We start from the raw sequence: 26,611 nt of genomic DNA, 5'->3' as shown, positions 1-26,611 counted from the left end.
TAACGTCAACTTGAACACATATATTTCAAAATGACACAATACATCTAAGTCACTGAGCAAGTTGACAAAGCACGACATGTGAACACGGTGACATTCAAATGAACACTGAGTCGAAGTCTAGCAGCCGCTGGCTGGCTGGCCGCTTGGGTGGCGTGGCTGCTGCATGGCTGGCAGACAGCGCCGCACGTAGAGAACGCGCGTAATTGCGCGGCGGCACTTTGAATGATCGGCGAATCACGACACTTTTACCACCCTTGAAAGTTTTGCACTGGTCTTGATGAAGGTGGCCTGTAGATTGCTAAGTCCATAGGCTTTGTTTGACTGGCCGTAAAGTCTCATGGAGGAGGCTTTCCGTGTACGGACAGAAGTGTCCCTGATGATAACGGGTCGAAATAACGAGACGTAGGGGTTGAATCTGGTGGGGCCCTGTGCACCAATCTGCCCATGGTGACAAGTCCGGTTGATATAACCGGAGACATGGACGATGTGTCGGCATATGTAGGAGAAGGAGGCGAGTAGAGTTGCTCCGACAGATGATGGTCATCTGATTCCTGCATGGGCACGTCTCCTGGTGGCGTCAGTTCTTGTGCTGGCACCGATATGGTGGTGAGGGGACTGCGTTGTGAGTAATGAGAGATGCCAAGATCCCGAGTGTCAGGTAGAGCCGAAGGTGGTGCAACGGCAGTCGGAACAGGCACGAGGCCGAAGCTGGTCCAAATGACGCACTGCAACACCCGTGTCCGTGTGGATTTCATACAGGCGTCGGCCACGGTGTCGTAAGGTGCGACCCGTACTCCATTTTGGCCGCCTGCCATATCCCCGTACCGATACAAGGTCGGCGGCAGTGAACTGACCAAGCGTAGGCACCTGCAGCCATGAGGTAGAAGGCCGCAGAAGATGAAGTAGCGTACGGGGCTGTCGGCCATGTAAGAGCTCAGCCGGGCTGTGCTTGCCCATGGGGGTGAAACGGTAAGAAGCCAGAAATTGGAGAAGCACATCAGCAGCAGCAGAAGAAGTCAGGAGTTTCCTCATCTGAGTCTAAAATGTGCGGACCAGTCCATTCAGCCTCACCGTTTGATTATGGGTGGAACGGAGAGGCCGTGACATGCATGGCACCGAGATGAGCACAAAAATCCGCAAATTCGGAAGAGGCAAATTGTGGGCCATTATCAGTAACAAGAGTAGAGGGAAGGCCTTCCAAAGAAAAAATGCGGGCGAGAGCATTAGTGGTGGCAGCGGTGGTAGGCGACATGCAACGGACAATGAAAGGAAAGTTAGAGTAGGCAACAATTACAAGTAGCCAATAAGTACCTAAAAAAGGTCCCGCGAAGATGACTTCAGGGCGGCGGCCTGTGACGCACAAGGGGCACAGGCAGTGACCATGTGTGCTATTTCAGAGTTGATGCCAGGCCAGTACACATGACGGCGCACCAGAAATTTTGTGCGAGAGATACCCCAGTGCCCTTGGTGAAGAGGGCGCAAGACCGAAGCATGCAGAGACGCAGGTACCACAACACGCGCTGAAGCATTGTCGGTGGAAAGGAGGATAACACCATCCCTAGCCGTGAGGCAGTAGCGCAAAGCGTAGTAGTTCTGCAACGGATCAGAAGTCTTAGTGGACGGACGATCTGGCCAACCCTTCTGAATACAGCGTAAAACCCGGGAGAGGGTAGGGTCAGAACCCGTAGCAGCCGCCAGCCGGTTCCCGGTGATGGGAAACCTGTCCACAACCCGCTGCTCGGCAATATCCAGGTAGAAACACAGAAGTTCGTCCCTATCGAATGCCAGATCAGGATCCATGGAAAGGCGAGACAGTGCATCAGCATTCAGATGTTGAGCCGTCGGCCGGAAATGAATCTCTTAATTGAAACGAGACAAGTAAAGAACCCAACGCTGGAGGCGGTGTGCAGCCTTGTCGGGCAGTGACGTTGGTGGATGAAACAAGGAAACAAGTGGTTTGTGATCCGTAACAAGATGAAATTTGGATCCATAGAGAAAAACACCGAACTTATGAAGAACATAAATAATGGCCAAAGCTTCTTTTTCAATTTGAGAATACTTTTGTTGGGCATCCATGAGCTTTTTGGAGGCATAAGCAATGGGTTGTTCAGAACCGTCAGAAAAACGGTGCGCAAGGACTGCACCAACCCCGTATTGAGAGGCGTCCGTGGCAAGAACAAGATGTTGGCCAGGTTGATAAGTAGCCAGGCACGGAAATTTCTGGAAAGCCGCATCGCATGACGTGAACCAGTGAATAGGCACGTTTTTATGTAACAGGCGATGCAATGGCAAGATGTTGGCCAGGTTGATAAGTAGCCAGGCACGGGGCCTGTTTCAGCATAGTCTTCAATTTCTGGAAAGCCGCATCGCATGACGTGAACCAGTGAATAGGCACGTTTTTATGTAACAGGCGATGCAATGGCTGAGCCACCGAAGCAGCAGTTGGTAAAAACTTGTGATAGTATGCTGTTTTCCCCAAGAAGGCCTGCAGTTCCTTAACAGATGTAGGGCGAGGAAGGGCATCGATCGCAGCGACAGTTTGCTGAAGCGGACGAATACCATCCTGAGAGAGTTGAAACCCCAAGTACGTGATAGATGCCTGAAAAAACTGCGATTTCTGAAGATTACACTTACGACCGGCGGTCTGTAAAACATGAAAAAGTGTGTGGAGATTCTGAAGATGTTCGTCAGTGGTGGAGCCAGTGACAACAATTTCATCCCTATAATTGATACACCCAGGGACAGTGAGCAATAATTGTTCCAAAAATCGCTGAAAGAGAGCTGGGGCGCTGGCAATCCCGAATGGCAAGCATTGGTATTGATAGAGGCCGAAAGGCGTGTTAAGGACCAGAAACTGGCGGGGAGCAGGGTCGAGAGGAAGTTGATGATAAGCTTCTGAAAGGTGAATTTTAGAAAAATACTGGCGTCCAGCAAGTTTAGTAAACAATTCTTCAGGTCGAGGCATAGGGTAAGTGACAATGAGGCATTGAGCATTTACAGTGGCTTTAAAATCGCCACAGAGACGAATATCACCATTTGGCTTAGAAACGAAAACGACAGGAGAGAACCACTCACTGGAAGTGACAGGAAGCAAGACCCATGAAGCAGTGAGACGATCCAGCTCCCGTTTTACCTGATTGCGAAGGGCCACAGGAATGGGCCAAGCCCGAAAAAACTTAGGCCAAGCAGTGGGTTTGAGTGTGATATGAGCTTCAAAGTCATTCGCGCGGCCTAACCCAGGAGAAAAAGGGACGAAAATGTCGTCGACAAGGAATCCAATTGAGAATAAGGAATAGCATCAGAGACGATATTGACAGAGTCATCTATGGAGAACCCAAAAACGCGAAAGGCATCGAAACCAAAAAGATTCTCTGCATTACTCTGCTCGACCACAAATATGGGAACAGTGCGAACGACAGATTTGTGAGATACCTCAGCATCAAATTGTCCCGAGAGAGAAATCTTCTGTTTATTGTACGTCCGTAATTGCCGAGTGACAGGTGATAGGAGTGGAGAACCCAACTGAAGATACGTCTGAGAATTAATTATGGTGGCAGCAGAACCAGAATCCACCTGCATGCGAACATCCCTACCAAGGATTTGGACAGTGAGGAATAACTTTCCTGAAAGGGAAGAAGTGCAGTTGACAGACAACACAGAAGCAGAATCAGCGTCGTGTTCATGAACATCATGGATGCGATTGTATTTGCAAACGGAAGGCACATGACCCTTATTTTTGCAATTGTGACACGCGGCCCAACATTGTGGACAATCTTCTTGTGAATGTTTCGTGAAACACTGCAGACATGAAGGATGTTGCCGGGGGTTTTGTTCCAGTTTCTTAGAGGGTTGTTTACGGTTAGGCTGAGGCTGCGTGTGGGAGCGTACTGCGGCCACGTAAGCCGGCGGGGACATCCGCACACGTCCTCAACAGTGCACAGAGGTTGTATTTCCCCGTCGTCACCCCACGCCTCTATTTGCGCCCCAGCAGCGCGAGAAATTTCAAAAGACTGCACGATGGATAGGACTTCATCTAGAGTCGGATTTACCAACTGAAGGGCACGTTGCCTAACTTCTTTGTCGGGCGCCGACCGGATAATAGCATCCCGTACCATGGAATTGGCATAGGATTTTTTGTGAACGTCAGTAACAAATTGACACTTTCGACTGAGGCCGTGAAGTTCAGCAGCCCAAGTGCGATAGGATTGATGTGGTTGTTTTTGACAACGATAAAAGGCAACACAAGAGGCTACCACATGTGTTTGCTTTTGAAAATAGACGGACAGAAGTGAGCACATTTCAGCAAAGGACAAAGATGCAGGATCTTTCAAAGGAGCCAATTGCGACAACAACCGATACATTTGAGGTGAAATCCATGAAAGGAACAGAGACTTACATGTTTGTTCGTCCGTGACATGAAATGCCAAGAAGTGCTGTCGAAGACTTTTTCTTAATCAGACCAAACTTCTGCCGTCTCGTCGTAAGGAGGAAAAGGAGGTATAGACAACGACGAGAAACGGCCCGCATTTGATGCCGCGGCGAAATCATGAATCACCTATGTTAGAAGCGTTTGCTGTTCAATGAGACCTTGTAATAGTTGCTCTACAGTAGCGATGGAAACCGGCGGGTCAACGATGAAAAAGAAAAATCCACTACCTCGTTGCCAATTGTTATAACATCAAGTTGAAGACACATATTTCATAACGACACAATACATGTAAGTCACTGATCAAGTTGACAAAGCACGACATGTGAACACGGTGACATTCAAATGAACACTGAGTCCAAGTCTAGCGGCCGCTGGCTGGCTGGCCGGCCACTTGAGTGGCGCGGCTGCTGCATAGCCGGCAGACAGCGCCACATGTAGAGGACGCGCGTAATTGCGCGGCGGCACATTGAATGATTGGCGAGTCACAACAGTTATGTCCGCTTCACTTAAAGACATAGAAGCATTACATTCCAATTTTTATCAATGTTTTGTTAGAGAAAGCCAGTGACAACAGTTTCTTTGGAGAAAAATTATGTGGGTGACTAACTGGTCACATGTAACTCCCAGCAATAATACAATCTACTAAAACGATAATAACAATAAAAATAGTAACCAATTGATTTCTGCCATGTCTCAAAATTTGGTGTAGCCATTGTTTTCTTTTTCCATATTGTGCCTAAGTGGCTTGTTTTCTCCCAAATTCTTCTCAGTATCTCCTCGCTCCTCACCGTGGTTTCCCAACTTATGTAATCTAGTATCCTCCATACCCACATTTTCAGTACCTATAACCTTCTTTCCAAATTTATTGCTGTGTCCAGGTCTCTGTATCATATTAAACTGTGCTCCATGTATAGCGTTTGGTCAGTCATTTTCTTAGATTTTTATTTAGTAAGGCCATTGTATAGCAATTTTCTTCTTTTGTTGAACTCTTCCATGGCTGTCACTGTTCTCAATCTTATGATTGTGTGACAGTTTAGGTTCTCCATTATAAAATTTCCTAAACGCTTGGTTGGACTCCGCCACCACCAGTACGTCATCAGCAAACCATATGCACTTCACCCTATTGCCTTCTACACATATTCCCCTCGTTCCATACATGTCTGTGGTCTCTTCCGGGTACATGTCAAACAGCATAGTTCAGAGGCAACATCCTCCTGTAACTCTATTTCCTGTTCCTATTCCCTCTCTTAGTTCTCTACCGATTCTGACTGGCTTTATGCTTTCTCTCTGGTCAATGTCGTGTTTTCTTAGTTCAAACATGTGTCTGTCCCACATCACCCTAGTAAAAGCTTTTTCCACATTGGTAAAAATTGCATTAATTTTCCTGTTCTTTTTAAGCGAACCCCTTTCCTAGTGCTCATAGTAAATCTGTAGCATCTCTTATGTCAACCCCTGTTCTGAAACCATGTTGCTCTCTCCCATAATGCTTTTCAGCTTGCTTCATGGCTTTCTATTCGTCCTTCTCAGTTAAACCTTGGAAAGTCCAGGATGAAATAACAAAATGTGGAAGGGATAGATTGCTACTCACTAAGCCGAGGAGGTGTTGAGTGAAAGAAAGGCACAATGAGAAAGAGGGCTATATATGTTTTAGCTTTTCGACAAAGTATTTCTTCAGAAGCAGAAAACTCTCACGTTCACACAACTACTACTCAGACACACATGGCCACTCTCTCTGAGCATTAAGGCCTGATTGTGTCTGATGTGAGCTTCAGTCTAACGGGGGGTGGGTAATGGGGGTAAAGAAGAGGTGTGGGGTGGGGAGGGGGAGGGATAGCAGGGTAGGGAGGGGAGAATATGGTATCTTGACTTTGGACTTAACGGGAAATAGCAGACGTATGTCCTTGCAGGTTTATATTCACCAGAATAACTAAGATAAAAACTGTGTTGATTGAATGTCTAGGATGGAATACAATACATATTGAGGATAAATCTACATCTACATTTAAATCAACATAGGTACTCCTCAAGCCATTGTACGGTGTACGACAGAGGGTTCCCTGTACCACTACTAGTCATTTCCTTTCCTGTTCCACTCGCGAAAAAAACAACTGTCTATATGCCTCCATATGGGCCCTAATTTCTCGTATCTTATTTTCATGGTCCTACTTGCAATGTATGTTGGTGGCAGTAGAATCGTTCAGCAGTCAGCTTCAAATGCCAGTTCTCTAAATTTTCTCGATAGTGTTTCCCAGAAAGAATGTTGCCTTCCCTCCAGGGATTCTCATTTGAGTTCCTGAAGCATGTCTGTAACACTTACATATTTTTCAAACACACCGATAACAAATCTAGCAGCCTGCCTCTGAATTACTTTGATGTCTTCTTTCAATTCGACCTGGTTTGGATCCCAATCACTCCAACATTACTCAAGAATAGGTCGCAACGGTATCGTATGTGTGGTTTTCTTTACAGATTAACCACTCTTTCCTAAAATTCTCCCATTAACTGAAGTCAACCATTTGCTTTCCCTACCACAGTTCCCACATTCTCATCCCATTGCATATCATTTTGCAGTGTTATGCTGAGATATTTAAACAACTTGACTGTGTCAAGCAGGACACTATAATATGTAACCAAACATTACAGGTTAGTTCTTCCTACTAATCCGCATTAACTTACATTTTTCTACGTTAAGGGTTGGGCCTTCATGGCCTGTTCGGGCAGAGTTTAGTTTTTTAAAGGTTAGCTGCCATTCATCACACTGACTGCAAATCTCGTTTAAGTCTTCTTGTATCTTCCTTCAGTCAACTTCGACACCTTACCGTACACAACAGCATCATCAGCAAATGACTGCAGATTGCTGCCCACTCTGTCCGCCAAATAAAATATGTGTATAGAGCACTCCTGATGATACTCTTGTCTCTGATGAACGTTGGCCATTGAGGACAACATACAGGATTCTATTACTTATGAAGCCTTCAAGTCGCTGACATATTTTGAACTTATTCTATATGCTCGTACCTTCATTAACAGCCTGCAATGGGGCATTGTATCAAATGCTTTCCAGAAATGTAGAAAGATGCAATCTGCTGGTTGCCCTTCATCCTGTGCTCACAGTATGTCATGTGAGAAAAGGGCAAACTGAGTTTAGCATGAGCAATGCTTTCTAAAATCGTGCTGATTTGTAGACATACAATGTAGGCAAGGCAAGGGGCCAATGTGCTGTAGAATATTCTTTGTAAAATTGGAATGGGATTCCATCCCCACCTTGTGATTCATTTGCTGTCAAATCTTTCAGTAGTTTCTCTGCGCCAGGGATGCTTACTACTGTGTCATCCATACTGGAGTCTGTCTGATGGTCAAATGACAGTATATTTGCATAAGTCTCCTGTGTGAACAATTTCTTGATTGTGAAATTTTAAACTTTGGCTTTTGTTCTGCTGTCTTCAGTTACCATACCTGACGGGTCAACAAGGGACTGAATGGAAGCCTTAAACCCAAATCAGTTTTATTGTTTCAGTTATCAATGTAGTTCTCTAGTCCTTTTGCTTACCAGTTATCCTCTTCATTTCAACACTGCTGCTGCGTCTTATATTACTGTACCAGCAGTCTCATTTATACAGTGATGTCTAGACGTGTCCCCGAGATTCTTTCCTTTCACCATCCACCATCCCTTTGGATACACTTTTCAACAAAGCCTCATTTTGTGACGTGTCCAGTCAGTCTGTTTCTTAGATTCATTCTTGATAAGGTGTTAGTTCTCATTTTCTCATTTCAGGACTTTATATTTCTTAGTTGATCAGCCCATCTCATCTTCAACATTTTCCTGTGACACACATTGCAAGAAGTTTTACTCATTCCATTTATGTGTTCCCTATTGTCCACATTTCACACTTGTACAGAACCATGTCCGAACATGGTATAACACTAGTGGCTACTACTAAATTTGCAGATTACCAATAATGTTACTTCTGTGACAGAATTTTTGTGACTGTGACTGTTTGTAATGGAAATGTATCAGACTATTTTCTGATTCTGGAAAGATTGTCATTGAGAGGAAACAATAGCAGAACCAACAGGATTCAAACCAAGATTCTATTAGTAATCAAGCAAACTGTAATTACTTAAAAAGAAACAGCTGCCAGCCTAATTAGGCAAAGTTAAATTAATTGCTTTTCACTTCAATAAAACAGGATACTCTGATTCACTGTAGCACGTGGGATAGGACTCTGTGTAGGTAAATGACTAAGTACCAGATACAGTGGCTCAGCACAAAGTTTCCTGAACTCAAAATTATTATTGAAAACGAAACCATGTAACTCGCCTGTGCAATTATACAGTACCCAGCTGCTAACGTGAAATGAAGATGGTTGCAGTGTCGATCTCCTGTGCTATTCAAAAATGGGCAGCAAATGTAGTATCCTTCGCTCTTCTTGTTTGAAGAGCTCTGAAAATTCTCTTCTTAATGTCAGATTTTCATAGTTCAGAGCAAACCAAAGTATGCCATGAATAATAAGTCGCATTACTTCTGCATTGAGGCTATATTATATGATCTTGCGGTTCTTCTCACCTCTTTCATTCACAAGATAAGCACCGATTGCCTGCTAGCCACCAACTGACTCGTGCCATGCAGGAACCTTGCAGTTTGGCCACCAAATCCAACTTTTCTATTCACGCAGAGCTAGTTCCGTTGTGGAGGACTTCCCTCCAAGTTTTACATCATTACAAATCTACTTTCCCTTTGCATGAATCAGTATTGCAATTATATTTTTAGCTTTTACATTCTTTTACAACACATTACTATTGAAATTTTATTCATAGATTAATTACAATTACATAAATTGTCATAAATAAAGAATATGTACGGTGGCAGGTCCTCTGCTTTATTGTCTTACGGATCCCAACCATACATCTGAAAGCACATGCCTGTAGAACACAATAAAGTGTAAGTTCTTATGCGAAGTGTAACCAATTTCAGTGACAGTTACAGTAGCTAAAAAGTGCGTAGAACTGTGTGCCAAAGATCTTCGTCTATTTTTATTAATATCAGGTGGAGGATTTTGTGCTTTGTCCGGAACTTGTAAACATTGATTCAGAATTGGACCGCATAAACATCTCCAACGTCTTGTTTCACCTACAACAAGATCATGAAGCATTGAAAGACAAGCTTATTAAATACGGGCGAGTGTGTTATCCAGCATTGTCTAGGCTGTAGATGTGATTGCATGCGCATTTACAGTGAGTATGTGGACCATTATATATCAAAAAGGTGTTGACATTGTGTTACTGTGCACTTTATCTATCAAGTGTAGGCTGCTGTGATATTGATATTGGTGACAACTCAATTTTCTGAGAAGAAAAAATGTGGGGAACTTATTAAGACCTACAGTGAGGGATCATTTAACTGAGGAGTGAAGCCCCAGCATCTTAATAAGATTTCATTTCTCTCTGACTGAGGCATTCATATATGCAAGGCTTTGCAATCCTTTCTGCAGTATGTATACATTACACACGTTTTCAACACAGTCCTGAAACACATTTTTGGTGACAATTATTTGATAAATGAGATTGAAGTGTTTTATTCCATTATTTATGCTGACAAAGATACTGTGTTTCAAGAAGAAACCTGGTGATGTGGATTCATTACAGACCAGCTAGAAGTAAAACATGGAGTCTAGGTGGAACAGCTTATTTAGAATGGCAGAGTCGTTAGTTAGGGAGTATGATAAAATCATGGTAAAGCTTGTGAAGAAGTGCGTCTCAGAAAAACTTATTGGTTGCAACAGCACCCCTGCAAAAGAACTACATTGTTAGAGCCCTTCGAAGATGCAACAGAAGTGCTCGAAAGTGAGAAGTATCCTACAGTTCAGTTCGCTTTGTTATGCGTGCATAAATTGAAAAGTCATAACAACACAGTGCATGAAGATTCTGAGGCACATTTAAATTGCTATATACCCAGTTTTGTTGCTAATACGTGCTGCGTGTCCAGCAGGTGAAAATTGTAATTAATTGAAAAACACAGGCTTCAGTGTTGCTCATATTTTAGCTGTACAGTACACATGTAATATTATCGTCTATTACTATAGATATTATGAATGCTGTCACCTTCTCATACAGGAGAAAATCGAAGTGCGGAAGTTTCACAGAACAGAAACATTTCTGTGGGTGTCCTTCCAGTTATTAAAAATGTCTTTAATTTCTGATAGTGATGAGATGTTAAATGCTGTGCATCAAATTTGTGATGCATTTTCCATTCTGTATAAACTAGAATAAAATTATAACTATGTGACAGCAATACCGTACTCTGTTTTCTTGATATCTTTAAATAAATATTTAAGGCCACTGAGAAAATGTCTCCTTACCAACCAAGAAAATAAATGTGGGCCACGTCATACTCAATCTACGCCTATGAGTGACCCTAATGGAGGGTTGTGGTGATTACTATCCACTTGAGAGGGGTAACAGTAGTCACTTTCACAAGCAATCTAATTTAGTGAGAAGAATGTTTTGTGTTCCAGCTTCAAATGCTGCAAGTGAAGGAAATTTCATTGTGACACTGAAGCTACTCTTGGATAGGTGCAGCAGACTTGAACCGAAACAATGATATTCTGACAGTTTGTTGTAATTACAACAATAACAGAGAATCATTTGGAGACAATTTTCTTCCTGTTAGGTTACTAATTTCTTATATGGTAAAATTCACATATGTAAATTTGAATGAATAAAGCTAACAATATTAGAAGAAAACAGTAATGTGATATTTGTTTTAAACACTTTGAGATGTCTTGACCAATGTTTTATTATTCCACTGTGCCTTATGCATTTGGGCATTATATCACTGTCAAAGGCAGTAAAAAATACGAAGATAAAACTGGTAACAGTTGAAACATAATACATGTTACATTTCCACCAGTTAAATGGAGCCTAATATAGAAATTACAAATTTGGTATGAAACTTTCCAAATCCTGCATTTCATTACTGTGAGTCAGTAGAAACTTGTCCAAATGGATATGTAGTATCTAGTCAATATACCTTCACAGGAAGCAAGTCAAATTGATTTCAAGAATTAAGGTTCACGCAGAGTTGTTAACAAAAATAAGTCTTTGATCAATCATATCGTATAAATAATTGCATCAGAAAAGAATACATCAAATTTACAAAAAGTATTTTTAAAATACATGTCATGGAATGCAGCAATTAAATTGAAATAATAGATGGTGCTATGTATTGCTATGTCTTCTACTAAGAGTAAAATTTCATTGCAGGGAACAAACGGATAAGCGTTATAAGAGAAGTGATGACTGAAACCAGAATTGTTCCCCAAGATGCAAACTTTTAAAATGTCATACATCAGTTAATCAATAGTAAAACAGCAACCATCCAGATTACTTCTATAAAACTAGTGAATAATTAATAAACAACAGTGGCATCGTGACATTAGTGCAACTATCGTACTTGGTTTTCATTTTCATGTTACATATTTTCAGATTCATGGAATCCGGTATAATTCTTAGAGATTAAATATAAAACAATGGATACTCCAGATGAAATATAAAAGTATAATGATCGGAATTATAGTTGTTGTATGATAAAGTGCTTTCATTATAGTAGATTTTAATCATGATAAACAGTGTTGTTTCATCCAGTTTAAAAAATGTGATTTTAAGTATATGCCAATTTTAAATAAATCTGTTCCTATATTTCCCTTTAGCTGCTTCTTCTCACCTCTCCCCCCCCCCCCCCCCCCCCCCCCCCCCCCCCCCGCTTGCCCCCCTCCCTTTCTTTATTATGCCACTTAAATTCGCACAATATGTATAACTCTAATGTATGTTTCATTATATATTTATTTTAAGACTTTAAGAATTAGCTCAGGTTCCATGAATTTGAAAAGATGGCAAATGTAAACCAATTATGATAGGTGCACAAACGTCGATGCTATTATTATTGTTTGTCAATCACACACTAGTTTCATAAGAAGTAATTTTGGGGATTGTTATTTTGCTATTGGTTAACTAATGTACAGCTTAAAAGTGTGCATCTTGGGGAACAATTTTGTGAGCCATTCCTTTCCTGTATAATGCTTATCCAATTGTTACCTGTTATGAAATTTTGCTCTTAGTAGCAAACATAGCAGTATGTAGCACCACATATTCTTCAATGTAATTACTGCATTCCAAGACATGTATTTTAGAAATGCTTTTTGTAAATTTCGTATATTCTTTTCTGGTGCAATTATTTATATGATGTAAATGAATAAACACTTAAAGTCCCCTTGCTTGTTGCAAAGAAATGTTGACTAGATAGTATATTCCCGTATGGACAAGTGTCCACTGACTCATTGTAATGAGATTCAGTGTTTGGTAAGCTTCGTACCATATTTCAACTTTCTGTATTTTGGCTTCTCTTAATAGGTAAAAATATAACATCTCCTGTATTTCTACTGTTACCAGTTTTGTTTTTGTATTTTTTATAATATTTGATAGTGATAAAATGTTAAAACCCCGTATAGCTTATTGAAATAATGAAATTGTGGTCAAGACATGTCAAAATGTTTAATTGTATCCAATGGCCTCTTTGCCTCACATGCTTTTATGCAAATTGTAAACGTGATTTTTCGTTTTGGAACCGATCATCATTACAAAAGTTGGTAGTTACTAGTTTTCGTGTGACACTTTAAGGGGCAATGTAATGGAAAATTTAAACATTTATTTAAAAAATGATTACAGCCATATTTATTAATGTACACATCTAAAATTTTGTATGTGTAAAGCAAAAGAGCTGTGTTTTGATGGAAAAATATAATAAAATATGCAGGATTAATATCTTGCCAGAAACTTGAATATTTAATTTTTTTATTGTCTTTTTTATAAAAAGCCATAACTCAAATTCTAATCATGCAATTAATCTGAAAATTTTTTTTTAGTGTCCTGAGAAGGATATAAGACCACTGAATTACAGTTATTAATTTATGGTACAAGTTATATCATTAACAGAGTTTTTAATTTTGCACATCCGAAATTAACATTTTTTTTTTTTGGTTAGTGTGACATTAGTGCAAAATTCAGAATGTAATTGCAGGATCTTGTATTTTGTAGTTCCAGGGAGCCAGCAACACATTGCGAACAGTTCCTGAAAATTTCGTAGCATTATCGCATATACTTTTTGAGAAAAGGCTTCTAATAACATAAAAGTGTAAAACAGAGAAAATGAAGTTAAAAAGATTTTCTTCTCATACTTCTACATGTAATAAGTTTACCTCAATTTTAAAATCTTCCAACTGATACTCCTTATCCTCCAAGTTTCTCCACTCTCCTCTTCGAATCTGCATGGCCTGTATTTACCGGTAAGACACTGATCTGTTAGCTTTCTTGACCCTGCACTCGTCGATGGTGTAAAATGCTCTTGTTGTAAACACACCAGGATCTATACCAACTCTCTTCAGCACTTCAATTCTGCCATTATTTCCGTTATTGTAACATAAAACTGCATCATAGACACCTATTTTGAGTACTTCAAGTTCACAGAATGTCCTATTTGAGCATATAATCAAAATTAAATTATTGAGGCTTTCATTTGCATTTTGTGGCTTTCCATAAAGACACTTCCTCAATAAACCAGGGTTTGCAAGAAACCTGAATGTGGCCTTAATTGCGTTCATAAGTGGTTCTGGTAATGAGTGTTTATGTGAATATGTCTCATTTCTGTTGTTGAACTTACACCAGTTGTCTTTCGGACACAGATTGTGCATTGGTGTTTGGTCAGTGGATAGTTTGTGGAAAAAAATTGCTCACACAACACACCTCATTGCCTCTAAGTTGTGTGTGTTTTTCCTGATAGCTCTCCCATAAAATAACTGAAGAGAATCAGTTTCTTTCAGAGTAAGCCTGCCTTTTCCTCCTAGTAGTTCTCCATCCTCAAGCACTTCACCTTTCTTCCCTTTGAGCAAGCGACAAAGCCTACCAGCAAGCCTCTTTTGGATGTGGCCAACACATTCCAACTTTTCTATTGTTGTATTGTACGGATTTTTATCTGTTACAGCTTTGAACAAAGAGTCCCCATCACAAGGTATTTAGTATATCTAACACCATACTGGTCCTCAGATCTGGAGAACATTCTCACAACTGCAGCAGCTTCCATGCCCCCACTTGAGCCACTATAATTTTTAGAGCATGCTACTGCATGCTTTTCTAGCCACAGTTTCTCTCTGTCTTCATTGTTGGACATTTTCCTTGTTGCACACTGGTGGCAGTATTTAGACATAATTTCTACATCTAAAACTCTACCTGAGTCAATATCGGTAACAGATGGAACTCCATACAGAGATGTGTGACCCCTTTTCATCCAGGTGCAATCTACAGACACACACAGGTCAGTAACATTTGTTGGAGATTCACTGTCATGATATCTATCCCAAGATGTATTTCTTTTTGGTTATTTCCGCTGATTCCTCCACTGGTTTCTTCAGAGAAACTTTGGCAATATTGCATACAGCATCAGACATGTCTTTATTTATTTTTTCAAACTTTGCACAAGGTGGAGGCATGTTCAGAAAACCATACAATAAATTACCTCATTCCTCACCCTGTCCAAGGCATTTCAGAGCATATGCTAACCTAAAATTGGTTTCATAGGTATCACTGTCGGTTTTTTTGGTGGAGGAAAATGAAAATTCATAGCCACATGAATTACAAATTAATTTAAAATCACAAGATATTCCCACTCTTCTTTCTTCAACAACAATCATACATTGTGTATTTTTACAGCTAACACAAGAACATGAAAACTTTTTAGCCTGGCAGAGGAGCTCTAAATCAATAAGTCTCAATCCAGTGGAATCCATATCAAAATCATTCATGCACCTGTACACTTATCCTGTTGATTTGAAGCTGAAGCTGAGAGCTTATTATCTTTATTTCGAGTCGCTTCCTCTTTTTTGTTGGTAAACCAATTTCCATGAAACCTCCATTTCCAAAACACAGTTGTTCCACCACCCATTATGCATAAGTATTGACCTCCACGTAAAGGTTTGTGAATTCAACTTTCCACCTACTAATATGTGTTAGTATTGTCAGAATGTAAATAAACCACACGCAAGAAAGTTTACAGGCAAAGATATAGATGGCAGCCAAAGATATAGAAAGAAAATAGGCTTCACACTGACAAAAATTCCTCTGAAGCAAGCAGTTTCCCAAATGTCGGAAAAGGTGGGAATGGCCATCAGTGCAGAGTTAATCAGTTTAACAATTTAAAAGCATTTCTAAAACTGCTGTCATGATAAAATTCACACACAACATAGATCAAACTGTGTAGATCAAGAAAATAATATTTTTGAAAAATTGATTTTTTGGACCAAAATCCATTGCATCCCCCCTTAAATCATTTCCAAATTTTTGTTATTGTATAAGGCGTGTTATTTTCTCTTATGGATCATTAGTGCTGTCACAATTAGACTCTACGACTCAGGAATATATGAGTACATCATAACTAAATTAACCTGAGTGTTGTCCCATCTGCAGCAGAGAATATAGCAGAAGCAACACCAGCATGCAAACATACAGAGTTGCTACTACACTAGTCACAACAGCACCATGGCAAGCATGCCAGACTGGGTGACCTCTGCACTCCCTTTGGTACCTTGTTTGACTACAGCCTTTCTGCTCTGAGCATTCATACTCGTGAAGACGAGACCCTAACCCATTTCCCTCGAGCAAGTATGAATAAAACAAGCAATTTACAGACCTCTACTATGCGTACTATTACCTTTGTCTTCTTTTTGTTCATGTGTGTTATAGCCACCAATTAGCAGGCATTCTATTTTATTAAGTGTTTGACTGTATTCCTGTTCACTAACGGTGACCATTGCTACATCACTAATGAGTCATATCTTGTTAATATTCTGTCCGTGACAACTCCCACACCTAGGTAGTCGTTTGCTTCTCTCGTTGCTTCTTCAGTCCACAAGTGAAGGATCAGTGTTGGTAATGTTGCCTTAACAGCTTCCCTCATTTTAGGCTCTTGTACCCTTCTGACTGCACCGATTCCTACAGTTTGCTCCACATAGAGAGAATGAATTATTTTCTTGTTCCTGTTCTTGCAGTCACACTGCCAAAGAATGGAACCATTTTTATTCCATTCCACATTACCGAAAACCAAGTGTTATTTGACACAGTCCTAAAACTGCATCTCAGAAGTCCTTACCTCTCCTAAAACCACAATGGTCCTCTCTTAATAATTCATTTTTTCCTTCCATCTACATCTTAATAATTCATTTTTTCCTTCCATCTACATCTGTGTGTACATGGCTACTCTGCAGATCACACTTAAGTGCCTGGCAGAGGGTTCATCAAACCACATTCACACCAATTCTCTATCTTTCTCATTCTCGAACACCATGCGGAAAAAATGAACATCTATATCTTTTCGTGTGATCTTTGATTTCCCATATTTGATGATGATGATGATGAAGATGATGATGATGATGATTTCTCCCTGTGTAGGTGAGCATGAACAAAATATTTTCACATTACGAGAAGAAAGTTTGTGATTGAAATTTTTTGGGACGATTCCACCGCAATGAAAAACGCCTTTGTTTTAATGAATGCCACCCGAAATCCTGTATCATGTCCATGACTCTCTGTCCTTTATTTCTCGATAATACAAGACATGCTGCTCATCTTTAAACTTTCATGGGGTACCCCATTAATTCCGTCTGGTAAAGATCCCACACTACACAGCAGTACTCCAAAAGAGGACAGACAGGCATGTTGTAGACATTCTCTTTAGTAGATCTGTTGCATCTTCTAAGTGTTCTGCCAATAAATACAGCCTTTGGTTCGCCTTCTCCACAACATTTTCCATGTGTTTATTTCAGTGTAAGTTGTTCGTAATTGTAATTCCTTGGTATTTAGTTCAATTTACGGTCTTCATATTTGATTAATTGATCATGTAGCCAAAGCTTAATGAAGTCCTTTCAGCACTCATGTCGATGACTTCACACTTTCATTATTTAGGGTCATTTTCCAATTTTCGCACCATACATATACCTTGTCTAAATTGTTTTGCAATTGATATTGACCTTCTGATGACTTTACAAGATGATAAATGACAGCATAATCTGCAAACAACCTAAGATGGCTACTCAGATTGTCTCCTAAATCATTAATATAGATAAAGAACAACAGAGGCTGTACAACACTACCTTGGGGAACGCCAGAAATCACTTCTGTTTCTCTCGATGACTTTCTGTCGATTACCACGGACTGTGACCTCTCTGACAGGAAATCGAGAGTCTAGTAACATAACTGAGAGGATATCTCATAAGCACACAATTTTATTGCAAGCTGCGTCACCAGATAAATATTCATTTGACGCCTTCCTGAGAGACAAACTCCTCTCATTCCAAATTAACAATGTAAGTGTATACCAGATGTGGCTTGAATTCAGAGAATGAGCATAGAAAGCAATTGAGAGATTTATACCAAGTAAGTTAACAAATGATGGAGCTGATCCTCCTCGTTACACAAAACGGGTCAGAACTGTTGCAGAAACAGTGAAAAAAATCATGCCAAATTTACATGAATGCAAAATCTCAAGATTGACAATCTTTTACAAAAGCTTGAAATTTAGCATGGACTTCAATGCGAGATGCGTATAATGTTTCCACAATGAAACTTCGTCTAAAAACCTGGCATAAAATCCAAAGAGATTCTGGTCATATGTAAAGTACGCTAGTTGCACGACACAATCAATGCCTTCTCTGCGCGATAGCAATGGAAATACTATTGATGACATTGGTGCTAAAGCAGAGTTAATAAACACAGTTTTCCAAAATTCTTCACCAAAGTAGACAAATATTCCAGAATTCGAATCAAGAACAGCTGCTACCATGAATAAATTAGAAGTAGATAGCTTCAGTGTAGTGAAGCTTAAATCACTTAATAAAAGCAAGCTTTCCAGTTGAGACCATATACCAATTAGCTTCCTTTCAAGAGTATGCTGATGAAGTATCTCCATATTTAACAATCCTGTACAGTTGGTTGCTAAATGAAAGATTCGTACTCAAAGACTGGAAAATTGCTCCGGTTACACCAATATCCAGGAAAGGTAGTAAGGCTAATCCAGCATGCACCCTGCGTGTCTAATGGCCTGCTTCCCGAGCGGGAAGCCGTGCCAGTCCCCGGCATGAATCTGCCCAGCAGATTAGTGTCGAGGTCTGGTGTGCCGGCCAGCCTGTGCATGGTTTTTAAGGCGGTTTTCCATTTGCCTCGGTGAATGCGGGCTGGTTCCCCTTATTCCGCCTCACTTGCACTACGTCGCCAGTTGCTGCGCAAACACTATCTCCACATACGCGTACACCATAATCACTCTACCACGCAAACATTTGGGGTTACACTCATCTGGTATGAGATGTTCCTGGAAGGGGGAGGGGGGGGGGGGGGGGGGGAGGTCCACTGTTGTCAGAACCACATAATAACCCTGGGTTGGGTGTGGGGCAGCAGTGTGGTTGGTGGGCTGCTGTGGCCTGTTGTGGGCTTGTGAACCACTGAGGGCTACAGCGGGATGGAGCCTCTCCATTGATTCTATGTCCCTGGTTCAATACACAGTACACACACAAGGGTAATCCACTAAATTATAGGCCCATATCATTAACATTGATATGTGGCAGGATTTTGCAACATATATTATTTCTGAACATTATGAATCGCCTCGAAGAGATTCTTGTGAAACACAACTAGGTCTTTATTCACATGAAGTGTTGAGTACTATTGACAAGGGATTTCAAATTGATTCTGTATTTCTAGATTTTCAGAAGTCTTTTGACACTGTACCACACAAGTGGCTTGTAGTGAAATTGTGTACTTATGGAATATAGTCTCAGTTACGTGACTGCATTTGTGATTTCCTGTCAGAGAGGTCACAGTCTCTGGTAATCAACAGAAAGTTATCGAGTAAAACAGAAGTAATTTCTGGTGCTCCTCAAGGTAGTGTTATAGACCCTCTCCTGTTCCTTATCTCTACAAACAATTTAGAAGACATTCTGAGCAGCCGTCTTTGTTTGCAGATGATTCTGTCATTTCTCGTCTAATAAAGTCATCAGATTGCAAAACAATTTAGAAAAGATATCTGTATGGTGCGAAAATTGACAGTTGACCGTAAATAATGAAAAGTGTGAGGTGATCCACATGTGTGCTAAAAGGGATCCATTAAACTTCAGTTGCACAATAAACCAGTCAAATCTAAAGGCCGCAAATTCAGCTAGATACCTAGGAATTACAAATACTAACAACTTATATAGCATATAGAAAATGTGGGGGAGGCAAACTAAAGGCTGTGTTTTATTGGCAGATGTAGCGGATGTTTTAAAGAGACTGCCTACTATGCTTGTCTGTCCTCTTTTGGAGCAATCGTTACCAGATGGGATTAACGGAGTGTATCAAGAAAGTTCAAAGAGCGTGTTTTGCACTATCGAGAAATAGGAGAGAGAGTGTCACAGACATGATACAGGACTTGGGGTGGACATAATTAAAACAAAGGCATTTCTTGTTGCAGAAAAATCTCCTCACAAAATTTCAATCGCCAACATTATCCACCGAATCCAAAAATATTTTGTTGACACTTACGTACATAGGGAGAAATGATTATCGTAATAAAATAAGGGAAATTAGAGCTTTTACAGAAGGCTATAGGTGTTTGTTTCTTCCGCACGCTGTTCAAGATTGGAATAGTAGAGAATTATTGTGAAGGTGGTTCAATAAATCCTCTGCCATATACTTAAGCGTGATTTGCCGAGTAGTCATGTACATTAGCTGGCATAGTTATTGCTACACTCTTTAGCCTGATGTTTGTAAGTGTTACATTGGTGATTCATTAATACCTGGACATTCATTCCTTCTGAGTTCATGCAAACACTTTTGAAATTTTGATTTACCTATGCTTGTGCCTATACACACACATTTTTCCACCCTTGGAAGGGGGGGGGGGGGGAGGGGAGGGGATGCATTCTTGTTACTGCCAAACTTAGTGGAATGACCTTTTTTCCGTAGAAAGAGTGGCAGCTCATGTTGTATTTATAACTACTGTTGTATCCGATCTTGATCATATTTTGAATGTAAAGATTCAGATCTATCCTTGATCGTGCTCTCCAGTGTAAGAAAATGTAAATTATGTAAAATCATAATCCACTGCAAAGGAAAAGTTTTTATGTTAACCCAGCAAAATGAGAGAAAAGAAAATGGTGGAATATCAATTTTTTCTGTCTAATTACCGTGATTTTAGTCTAGGCCATTTATTTGGTTGCCTGGTTTGTATTATATTAAGAGGACTTTGTGAAATTAATTTTGCAGTGATGTTGCACGAACTGACGAAATTAAGGCTATACTTAATGAGAATATAAGAACTGAGCCTGTGGAAGTGGAAGAAAACATAGCAAGCTTTGATGCCAGTAACACTGTCATTCTTGCATCTGGCCTGTCTGATGACCAGGAGAAGGATCTCAGGAAGTTCATTGATGCATTTGATTTCCAAGTTGTAGAAAATTATTGGTGAGTAGATGACTGACTGACTTTCTCACAGATTAATTGACATCTCATTTCCATAGTAAAGTAGAAGCTCATAAATTAGAAATAGTGCTTGCGAAGATTGATTAGTGACTTTTTAAAATTTTTACAAACATGTTCATTATTCTTGAGGAGTAGAATGGGTGGAAATACGGATGCATGCACAAATCCACTATATGGTGATTGTGTATTCCTACTCATTCCATTACTTCCACCAACAATTTCTGTTGTATTACATAACTGTTAGATGGATTATTTATTGCTTAATTTTCTTGCTTTCGTAGATGTAGAGAAAGCGTTTGATAATGTTAAATGGGATAAGATGTTTGAGGTACTCAAAAAAGTAGGAATAGACCATAAAGATTGAAAAATGATATGGAACCTGTACAAAAACGAGACAGCAGTTATCCGTGGACGGACAAAATAAGAAGAGGTGCAGATACGGAAAGGGTCCGACAAGGTTGCGCACTATCCCCTGTTATCTTTAACGTATACACTGAAGAGGTGCTGAAAAAAGTAAGGGAAAATTCACAGACAGGTGTAGTAATTCATGGCCAACGAATAGATATGATAAGATATGCCGATGATATAGCTGTCCTGGCTGAAAGTGAAGAAGATCTTGTAGTCCTACTGAATAGAATGGATAAAGTTATGGGTGAAGAATGTAATATGAGAATTAATAAAGCAAATACAAAAGTAATGGCATGCGACAAAGAAGATCAAATGAAAGTCCAAGTTCATGTAGGCAATGAACTGCTTGAACAAGTAGATAAATTTACTTATCTGGGCAATAATATTACCAGGGATGGAAGGAGCAAGGCAGAAGTGAGAAGTAGAATAGCTCAAGCAAAGGCTGCTTTTAACAAGAAGAAAAACATATTAACATCTAAGAGCATCAGCCTTGAAATCAGGAAAAGATTTTTGAAATCGTATGTGTGGAGTGTGGCATGCTATGGGTGTGAAACATGGACTCTCGGGACAGAGGAAGACCAGAAGCTAAATTCTTTTGAAATGTGGTGCTACAGACGCATGCTCAAAATAAAATGTATCGACAAGGTCACAAACGAAGTGGTTCTGGAAAGAGCAGGTGAGAAGAGAAGCTTCTGGAGTTTCATTGTTAAAAGAAGAGTGCAGTTTACAGGCCATCTATTAAGACATAAAGGACTCCTGAACACAATCATAGAGGGATATGTCGAGGGAAAAAGATCGAGAGGAAGACCACGTCTGAGGTACATGGATCAAATCGTAAAAGGTGTGGGATGTGACACCTACAAAGAAATGAAGAGAAAAGCTGAAAGACACACAGAATGGAGACAAGCTGCCATTGTAGCTGTTGCAAACCAATCCTTGGATTGATCACTACAGAAGAGAAGAAAATTTTCTTCATGTCAATGAAGGTGGGGTCTGGGTATGTACCTGGAAAATTTTGATTATCTAGAAATTTCTCCCTTTACAACAGCTACTTTTACTCTTTTTCTTGCGCTTCCAGTTTTAAATTTAGATTATTACTTTTAAGTGAACGCTAATTGTGTGTTTGTTGTAACCAAGAGAATATGTCACGAGTTGACTGTAAATCGGCATCCAAGGATTCAGCCGGTGGAAATTTCTCAAATATCCAGCTAATCACACATATATTGCAGAGTCACTTAGTGTCAAGTTGGTGTTCTAAGTCCTCAGGTTCTCCCTGGCAAGGTACACAATCATACAGACACTTAAATGTTGAAAGTTTGGTTAACGTATTTCACAAATTTGCTTCACAGTATGCTTCATCACTACATTTAAGTCTGACAAACACTTCACAACTGCACAGCATTTAACTAAGCCTTAATATAATAATATAGTACCTATTCAGCATGATCACCTGCCAATGAACTGAGACTCAAAACTTGTAGCAACACATTTTACCTCCTGAGAACTTGCATACAGCAAGTTTCGTGACCTGTACAGCATTGTAATAATTTAATTTACATGGGTGTGTGTAGTAGTTGTTGCCCAAAGTGTGCTTTGACGCAGGTCTCCATCCTAGTCTATCCCGTGCAAGTCTCTTGATCTCTGCGTAACTATTGTAATCGACATCCATTTGAACTTCGTTAGCGTATTCAATATTTGGTCTCTAGAGTTTTCACCATCCCACCTTCCTCCATTGCCAAATTAACCATTCTTCGATACCCCATTATAGGTTCTATCGCCACTTCCTTTCTTTTAATCAAGTAGCATGGAACAGCTCTTTTCTCTGCATTTCAATTCAGAGCCTCTTTATTAGTTATCCAATACATCCAACTAATTGTCAAATTTCTTCTGTGACGCAATGTTTCAGAATCTTTCGTCCTCATCTTGTGTGTACTGTTTATCATCCACATTTCACTCCATATGCTCCAGATAAAAACTTTCCAAAGAGGCTTCCTAATGCTTCTATGAGGTTTGCTTAAAAGTAATGGCACCAATTTTTTAATGTGAAAACTCCTAAAGCTTTTTAAACAAAACAAACCTTATAACATTCTACAGCTTTAGACTTCACGTCTACATATTTAGTTCTCAGCATAGTCACCCTATGACACAGTCTCTGTAAATGTTTGACTTTGCTGATGGAGGCACAACCTTACTTCTGCTTGCACTGCTTCATCACTGTCAAAGTGAATTCTTCGAAACTGTTTATAACAGGGTTGGCACGGGTTCTGGAAATCTGGGAATTTCAAACACGTCTGGGAAATCAGGGAAATATCAGGGAAATTTGGAAAAAAAGCACTGGAAAAATCATGTTTCTGTATCGGTAAATGAAATGGTTTATTTACTGAGGTGTCGTGCAGTGTTGCTGGCTGGGCTTGCAGCCAGTGCTGCCGCCACTTCTTCTGTGCCTGTGCTAGCCTAGCAGCTGCCGACAAGAGGCAGGAAGGTGTGAGGAGTGATTTGTTTGGATCTGGTGGCTGGAGTTGTGTCTGAGTGATTGTGCTCTTGTTTTCTGACAAAAGCTATGGCTGAAAATTTAGTTGTGCGTGTGTGATTGCCTGTGTCTCTGTAACCATCATTACAGTGAGTTGCTACCCATCCTCATTATTATTGATTCTCAGAGTATTTGAACACATTATCTGTTGTATGGATTGGTCACTGTAGTCTCATTTCATCAACAAGCTATCTGTGGCTCGTGAATATCTGGTCACACGAGTGGATTTCCACGGTGGGCCAAAACCGGAGGCTGTTTCTGTTTAGGGCATGTGTGACGGATCGGGCGTGCCGATCTGAAGCCATTTGGTTCCCACTGATGTGCAGGCCCTGCTTATCGGATCTAGTCTTAACTATTTGCTCGCAGGCCGGGTCTGTTTGTGTGTGGCTTAATTCAGCAGATTTTCATGGTATCCACGGACCCAGGACTGCTGTGCTCCTCAGCAGGCTAGAGGCTGTGGGTGATGGATTTCAGGAGTTGTGACTGTCTCACTGCAAGTATATTTTATAGTGTGGCGTTTTATAGACATTTTATTTGTTCTAGTGCATTTTAGCTCTTCAGAAGTAGTTTATATGTTAAAAAGGATGGACCATAAGAAGAAGAAATTGTGGAAGTCGCTGGCAATTTGTATGCTATGTACTCATATCCTCGAAAGAAAAATTGTACAATACCTGTAAAATAATAGATATAACTCAGTGGGTTGTAACTGACAAAAACGAACTTAGTAGAACCAACATTTTATTGTTAGTCAGCGATAGTGGTGGTTTACGCAATTCTTCTTGGCCTTATACACTTCTTTCAAGAGGCCTACCTTCTTCTAAGATAATTTCTGTAATCAGTGGAGGTATTTTAAATTTGTCTTGCAACTCCAAGCAAGTATCTGTAGTAATTCTTCTAGGTTCAGAGTTCAGGTGGTTACAGTTATAACACTGATGTAAGTCGACAAATGGAAATAATTAGTGCTTATCATTAATGAGTCAGTTTTGATGTCTGAAACAAACATGTTTTTTATATGCTGATGTCTTCTCCAACATGTCCTCCAGTGCTGCTTGCAGGTGACCTATACAGAGCTGTTATAACAGGCTCTTGTTCTCTGCTTTGAATTTATTTCTGCAGCCTCAGTTACCATTTTGGTACTTAGATCATCAATCTATTTGACTTTCTCACGTGCTGTAAATGCTATAAATGCCTACCTCACTGCCTGTATTTATATGTCTACAGAACAAGTTTATGGGTTCATAATTATTTAGCCTGTCCCCATACGTGTTCTGTTCCCTGCAGCCCAATTCTTTCACCACGAAGAAACATTTTCGCTTAGATTTATGCTCTGTTTCATTAGTTATATACTGAACATTCTGGTATTTAAGGGTTAATTTTCTATGTTTTACTCTAAAAAAATGTCCCTATTACCTTTGTGACTGACAATTTTGTGTAAGTAATCTTTTTCCATGATAATCTTACTTATCTTGTTACATAAAAGTGTCTCATTACAATGAAAAATCAGCCGAAGTTGGAAATTTACACTTTTTTTCCTTGATGACTAGTTTTGAGCCAAGATGCTTTTTCAAATCATAACAGGTGGTTAAAATAGTATTTTCGAAAATGTAAAAACCATGTCAAAAATAGATATATTTATTATGAAGTGCAAATGGTCAGTTTCAGCACATATAGATAACTCTGTATACCATTTTGACTATCTGTTATGATGATTTGAAAATGGGTCCCGGCCTAAAACTAATCATCAGGTAAATAAAAGAAGTGAAAATTTGCAACTTTGTCTGGTTTTTCTTTGCACTGATTAACAGAAGTTGCGGACGTACATTTACTCTAGCATTCTGGAAATTTATAAAAATTTTGCCTTTGAAATGTACGTTCATCCTATGTTTGGTATGTTGGCATTTGTTCAGTTTATCTATATCCACTATTCTACACTTTCCAAATGAAGCACACATCTGTTTTATTTTAATGCCTCCTTGTAGCCACTCAAATTGTATATTAGATCATAGCTGTGAGATAGCATTGCAACTATCGTGTTTAGAGATTTACTAACTTATAAAAACTTTTACAGGCTTGCTAAGCAATTTTATGCTTCATTTCTTGTGATATTGTTGGCACCAGCTGTGCATATAACTTTTTCATGTTTTGCTTTTCCCTGCAGGTCAACATTGGCAAGATTTTTCATACTAGAACCTCATCTTACTTTTCCCGTTGCTTGGCAGTCTTTGTTATTGTCGTGTAAAGTTCTCACCAAGCTTCTGCTGTGACTGTCTGTTAAGGAAAGAACACTGTACTTTTTACCTGGCAGATTCTTGGTTCTGTTGTCACTACTTCCCACTTTTGTTTCATTCATCCCGCTGCAGCATTATTTACAAAGTTGGTTGCCATCATGCTACACGCTTTCATGTTTACCACTATCACTTGTTTCCGTAGTAATCACAGTCCACTTACTTGGAAAAGTTTGACTATTACCTGGAAGTGTTTGTTATTTTTGTAGTGAAAACAGTTCACACTTTTGAGACATTTGTTTTTTTCATAATCATATTTGGAAAAGTTTGAGTACTATGCAAAAGTGTGCACAATTTTCATGTCTATGATGGTTCACACTTTTCAGATGTAAATTTTTTCAAATCGCTCATTACGACATTAACGGCTACTTGAAGACTACTTATTTGGCCATTTAACTTTCT

At 39.8% G+C, this 26,611-nt stretch overlaps 1 protein-coding gene across 2 annotated transcripts in view; it reads left to right on the top strand.

The window, feature by feature from the left end:
• LOC126480803 (BRCA1-associated RING domain protein 1-like) overlaps positions 1-26,611 on the top strand; it is a 164,207-nt gene that overhangs the window by 101,051 nt on the left and 36,545 nt on the right. For both annotated transcript variants that reach the window (XM_050104122.1, XM_050104123.1), the window contains one exon: positions 20,771-20,968. In XM_050104122.1, coding sequence (XP_049960079.1) covers positions 20,771-20,968 — 198 coding nt within the window. The remainder of the gene's footprint in view (positions 1-20,770; positions 20,969-26,611) is intronic.

This window comes from Schistocerca serialis, chromosome 5, assembly GCF_023864345.2.
Source record: "Schistocerca serialis cubense isolate TAMUIC-IGC-003099 chromosome 5, iqSchSeri2.2, whole genome shotgun sequence".
Classification (NCBI taxonomy): Eukaryota; Metazoa; Arthropoda; class Insecta; order Orthoptera; family Acrididae; genus Schistocerca; species Schistocerca serialis.
The sequence above is the reverse complement of the archived record's forward strand: the minus strand, read 5'-3'. Positions and strand labels throughout refer to the sequence as shown.